We start from the raw sequence: 6,000 nt of genomic DNA, 5'->3' as shown, positions 1-6,000 counted from the left end.
TATTGTAAGAATTGATTTAAAATGTAGGACGGGACTTCCCTGGTGGTGCGGTGGTTAAGAATCCGCCTGCCAATTCAGGGGACACGGGTTCGATCCCTGTTCCGGGGAGGTCCCACATGCCGTGGAGCAACTAAGCCCGCACACCACAACTACTGAAGCCCGTGTGCCTAGAGCCCATGCTCCGCAATAAGAGAAGCCATCACAATGAGAAGCCCAAGCACCGCAACTAGGGAAAGCCCACGCGCAGCAATGAAGGCCCGATGTAGCCTAAATAAATAAATAAATAAAATAAAAACAAACAGTAGGTATAAGGAGCAGCTACTGTTCTGAGGGCTGTCTAGGGAAGACCCCCTCCCCCTCCTCCCAGGGCTGAGGGCCAGACTTTGTTGGAGAGAGAATAGCTTTAGCTCACCGAATGGCAGAGAAGTGCTGGCAGAACTGGCTGAAGTCCACCCTCTGGAAAACTGTTCATGCAGGTGTCTTGCTGACCACTCGGATATAAAACTTCCCAACGTGGGTGCTGGAGGGATATGCCAGCTGCTGGGTACTGGGTACTGCTGGCAGCCCCTCACTGCAGAGCCAGGTGCTTCGGAGAACCCAGAGCTGGAGAAGCTACCCTTGATGTAGGGAGGTAGGCGCTTCAGAGGCCTCTTTCTGCAGGTGCCTGCCGAGAAAGCTCACTGGAACCAGGTGGCAAAACCCCCTCCTCCTGCACTGCCTCCCAGCCGTTTCTCCTGGCAAAGCTTCACACTGGGCCACCTGGCAAAGCAGGAATGCTCAAAGGGCCCAGCTCCATCCCGAGAAGAGAAATGAGAGTGAATGTGGAGCTGAGAGACAATATATTGACCACTGGCACAGGAGACAGTACTCTTAAAAAAAAAATCAATTGAGACAAATACTGGTTTGGTGTCAGTTTACATTCTAGCTGTGCTGCAAGGTTCTTACTGCCAGCTTAGTCTAGTGGCAAAATAGTGGGACTGCTGCTGCTGACTCCAGTTTGCAGTGTGCTTTTGGGCAAACCAACCCATTGGGACCTCATCTGTAAAAGGTGGCAGATATTTCTGACTGTTAAGGTTCCACCTTTTATTCTGATAGGGTCCGGACGGGCTCGCTGTTGTATTTAAACTTTCCTGACGGGTTTGCCTAAGGAAGTCTGACACTGGAACAGACGAAGTCTTAGAAAAAAGCTTCACTGTGGCCGCAGGAATGGAAGGCAAAACGAGAAAAGAAAAGGGAGTGGGTCCTACACCCCTTCCCCAAGGCCCGGCTCCTCTAGGAGGCCCCGCCTTCGGTTTCCCGCAGGCCACGCCCTTCTATTCTCGCCGGCCACTCCCATCCGCGGCCCCGCCCCTTTTGTCAGCCCCGCCTTCCCCTCCCACAGGCCCCCTCCTATAGCCCCACACCCCACCCTCTTCCCCTCCTCCCCTTCCCCACAGGTTCCACCCCTCCCACCGGCCCCGTCCTCTGCTTCCTGTTGGCCTGAGCTCCCTCTCCCTGAGCGCCAGGCAGGCTGGGAAGTTGGCTGCCGTAAAGATGGCGGCAGAATTGAAAAGCTGGAGCAGCTCCCTTGGCCCTGAGGGGCCGGGAGGGTGGGCTGAAGGCGGGGCAGGCGCGCTCGGGCCCTCCCTGAGGGAAGTGCGGCGGGATAGGGGCGCGATAGGCGCGCTCCCGCGGCCCTGAAGGGGTGGGGAGGGCAGGCGCGTTCTCGGCCGCTCACAAGGGTTGGGGGCGGGGCGTGTGGGCCGAAGGGGCGTGCGCACGCGGGGAGGGGCGTGCTCGCGGGGGCGGGGCCGCGCCCTCGGCCCGGAAGTGCGGGGTGCGGGGTGCGGGGTGCAGGGCGCGGACGGCCCCTGGCGGCCGCGGGCGGAGACTGCGGCCAGGCAAGCGGCGCAGGAGCTGCAGCAGCCGCGGGGCCCGGGCGAGCATGTAGCGGCAGCGGGCGGCGCGGGGCTCCCGGGGCGGGCCGGGCCGCGGGGGCCGCTCGCGGCGACATGGAGGAAGAGGGCAAGAAGGGCAAGAAGGTGAGCCTGCGGGGCGCGTCCTCCCGAAGGCCGGGTGGGGGGCGGGCTGGACCCCAGACCGAGGCAGGCGGAAGGCGGAGGGGCTGGGGTTCGGGGGACGAGGGGAACACGGGAGGGTCCCTCGGGGCCGCCCGTCGGTCTGCCAGTGCAGGGCGTGGGAAAGTCTGGCTTGGGGAGGTCCGTGGAGGGGAGTTCTGATTTGGGAGGTTCGGCGTGGGGAGGCTAGGCGTGGGGAGGTCCGGGACAGGAGTCTGGTGGGACTCCAGCCTGGAGAGGTCCCGGGCGGGAGTCCGGCGTAGGGAGGCCCGGCAAGGGGAGTTCCGAGGTGGGAGTCCGGCGTGGGGAGGCCCCAGGTTGGGAGTCCGGCGTGGGGAGGCCCGGGGGCGCACACTGTTGGAGGTGAGCGTGGCGGGCAGGCCGGGGACCCCGGGTGGACGGCGCACGGTCAGGCCCGGGACAGGGTCGCGGGAGTCGGTCTCCGCGCGATGGAGTAGGAGGCGAGCCCCTGGACAATGGGGTTAGGTGGTCCTTTGCCGGCCGGGCGCGCGGGGGAGGAAGGAGCCACGCCTTTCCGCCCCTTCCGGTCAGTGACTCTCCCCCAAACCCAGGCTCTGCACATGGCCTTCCCCGCGGGTCAGTGACTAGGGGCTGCAGAGGAGCTGGACCCCGTTATGGGCCAGAAAGTTTTCCAGGGTTAGCATCTTGAGAAATGGGGTGTAAGGTTAATGTAGAAACATTTGCTGCTTAGTTGACTTCAGTATTGGGGTACCAAGTAAAAGCAAAAACTTCTTCATGGTACAGCCCGTTCACGGTCCGGTCCGGCCGGCGCGGGCTGAGTTTTGCTCTACCTAATACCAGCTGAGTGATTTCAGTGACGTTACATTTGGCAGTTGGATTTAGGACACAGTTCAAGAGGCTCCTTAGTCTTTGTAATTTTTAAAATGTGGCTTTAATTACAAGCTAGAGTAATTGATAAAGAAACTCAACATTTTAAGGAGACAAATAACCATGTGAGATAAGCTATCATTAAAATGTAAAATGGATTTCAATGAAATGTATCTTTTTCAAATACAGGCTTTATAATCGAAGTGTCTTACCTGTTATTTTCGTTTTAATAAATGTGTGTGCACTTTTATGTGCAAGTTTAAAACAGACCTTGATAAATCCTCTGATCTTCTGCTCTTCAGAGCCAGCTGTGTCCTTCAGTTGACGATTACTCATCACAAGGTGTCCCATTTAAAAAAAGTATTTGAAATGAAGTGTAGCCAGGTGGTCTTCGGGGAATTGTGCAGTGCTTCTCCTCTCACTTTCTTTATTCATTGTTTTGTTAGGTTATTAATACACATGTGTAATTTAAGTGCAGTATCAGTTGCAGTTACCTACAAAGATGGTTTAAGTCTGGAAAACAGCCCAAGAAAGTGATTCAGCCTGCAAGCATTAGACCACAGAGGGATGCTGCCCACCAAAAAGGGGGAAAGCTGAGTTTATTTAGTGTTTTTACCAAAGCTGGTAGATGCCTTCACAAGAAATGTAGTCAGTTGCATCCTTTCCTGTCACAGATAGGCAGGTGGGCCAGGGCCCTTATAGGAGAAGGCCTGTCACCAGTGCTCATGGCTGCCAGCATTCTGTAGATAAGCTGGCTCAGTCCTAGCAGAGGACCAATCCTGGCCACACGGTATCTTCCACAATCAGTCCAAATGGTGCCTGCTAAGGAGAGTTATTCTCTTCATGTGGGTACTAGCCTATCTGATGGGGAAGGATGAGAATGAATTTTTCCCAGAACTTTCAACCAGCTCTGGAAGAAACATTTGAACATTCCGCATATTGAGAGAGACAGAGAAGTGGTAAGACATTCCTGAGCTTTTGGAATAGAACCAGTAAATCTCAAGAATTTTATAGTGGGGGCAATGGAAAGATTCAGGCATAGAGAAGATTAATACATTTCATTGTCTCTATTAGAGGAGATAACCCGTTATTACACAGTTGCCTAAGCCAGGAGGTTTGTGTTTTCTGGGTACTCTGCCACTGCCGTATCTCATTTTCCTACAGGCAGGCTAGGCAGAGAGCTCTGGGGCATAGATTTCTATCCAGGCCACGACTTAGCACACTTTACCCCTTGCTCTCAGCCAATCACAAGCCAGTAGAACCTTCCTGCTCTGCTCCCCCATTCAATGTGAGGTCACCTCCAACTCAGTCAATTTGATGCTTAAGTTGTTCTCATTATCGTAAATTAACTAGAGCTATCGATTTTAAAACTTATACACAAATTCAAGCAGAAGCAGCGAGTAATGACTTAATAGTTTTATGAAAGTACCATTTGGACATTTAAATTCTCTTTCGAAGTTAGCTTCCTCAAAAAGTGCAGATTTAAGCCTTGTAAAAATGTGGATTGATAGGCTCTTCAGGTCTTCAGATGCGTGTCTTGGTGTCCTGTCAAGCAGTTATTCAGGCTTGTTCTAACGTGGCCTGTTTCCTCAGGACAGGACTCATCGAGCTGCCAGAGAACCAGTAGACCAGAGTGGATTTCATATAAAGTGCACAGGTACAGCCCTGTCCTTACTCAGGCTACCTTGGCACACACGATGATGGTGACTGGAGCCAGTAATGTCCCGTGGAAGGTGCTGGGTGATGGGGTGTGGGAGGAGCTGATGAGAAGATGGGGAGGTCTGGGGTGTGGACGTGTGGACAGAGAAGCCCACTAGCTGCCAGAGGCGTGGGACCTGGGGAGTAGGAATGACCATGGAGGTCACTCTCCTGCCTGAACGTCCCCAGAGTGACTGGTACCTTTCAGGCCACCATTCCTACTTGGGGGCTTGGAGAATGAGACTTCCTCCTTACAGAGCAGACCCAAGTTCCATGCATTTTGATACTCTTCTGTTAGGATGTAATTCCTTTTTGTAGGAAGCTCAGGTGTACACTTGAGTTGGATTATGTGCACTTTTATAAAAACACTTGACTCAGATGCGGATCACAGCCTTTGGGAAGACACAGTTGTGGGAAGTCACCCTTGGCCCTCAACCTTGTTCAGGTCCCGGTTTCTGCTGCTTCTGCTGCTGTCGGGGCATAGGTCGCACCACAGGTAGCCATGATTTCAGCCTGAACAAAGTTAAATAGTTTTACATTGGTCTGTTTTATTTGTATTCTTTAAATGAAAAAAACCAAAGGTTATAAAGTACCCTAGAAATGTAGGACTTGGTGTAAATGATAATGAGGCATTATTATTAATTTTGTTGGGTGTAATATTTGTAATGTTTTGTCAAGTTCTGATCTGATAGACATATACACTGGGGTATTTATAGGTGAAACAATATGATTTCGGAGATTTGCTTTACTCAGACTAGAAAAAAAAGAGGGGAGACAGCTGAATGCTTTGGCAGTGGTTATTCATTATTCGTTATTCTGCTTACTTTTGTGAATTTTTGAAGTTTCCATAAGAAAAGTGGGGAGAAAAATATTCCTCTAGGTTATGGGTCCCCAGTTATCAGCCCACGTACTTGCCAAATCATCCCTTAGCTAGTGTCTGTGAGGAAGTGGGAGTTTGAGCTACACCAGCCCTCAGGCAGCCATACCTTCTCTACAGGTATGTGTGCATATGTGTAAGTATTTGTATCGCTGAAATGAAAGTTTAAAGAAATAATTATTACTACAAGCAGGGCACTCTGATTTTTTTTATTCTGTTCTCTTTTTTTGGTTTTTTTTTAAAATGCTGGTCATGACCTACTAAATTGCTTTTATAACTGTATTGATTCTGTAGGTGTCACAGCCATAATATGGGTTAACAAAGTGAATTTGGGCCTCTCTACCTTGTTTTCTTTCCTCTCGGATAGTTGTCACAGTGATTCTTCGATGGCAGTGTTGCACCCTGGGGTGAGGAGGCCGGAAGACCACTGCAGGAGGTATCTGGTGGAGACCAGACGTCAGGCCGTCAGTAGATGAGTCCAGAATAACTGGCAAACATGAGGCTCATTCCTCTTCTGGT

The 6,000-nt window shown here is 51.9% G+C and overlaps 1 protein-coding gene across 6 annotated transcripts in view; it reads left to right on the top strand.

Moving 5' to 3' along the window:
* The first annotated feature begins 1,882 nt into the window (after window positions 1-1,882).
* CCM2 (CCM2 scaffold protein) overlaps window positions 1,883-6,000 on the top strand; it is a 59,307-nt gene continuing 55,189 nt past the window's right edge. For 2 of the 6 annotated variants that reach the window (XM_029232878.1, XM_029232871.1), the window contains exon 1: window positions 2,156-2,604. In XM_029232878.1, coding sequence (XP_029088711.1) covers window positions 2,534-2,604 — 71 coding nt within the window. In that variant the 5' untranslated portion in view covers window positions 2,156-2,533. Of the gene's footprint in view, window positions 2,022-2,155; window positions 2,605-4,499; window positions 4,564-5,852; window positions 5,918-6,000 lie in introns of those variants that run through there. The other 4 variants (XM_029232877.1, XM_029232876.1, XM_029232873.1 and 1 more) reach the window with 4 other exon arrangements.

Source organism: Monodon monoceros, unplaced genomic scaffold (genome assembly GCF_005190385.1).
Source record: "Monodon monoceros isolate NGI ecotype Baffin Bay Population unplaced genomic scaffold, NGI_Narwhal_1 Super_Scaffold_2, whole genome shotgun sequence".
Lineage (NCBI taxonomy): Eukaryota > Metazoa > Chordata > Mammalia > Artiodactyla > Monodontidae > Monodon > Monodon monoceros.
This window is presented reverse-complemented; position numbering and strand designations above follow the sequence as displayed.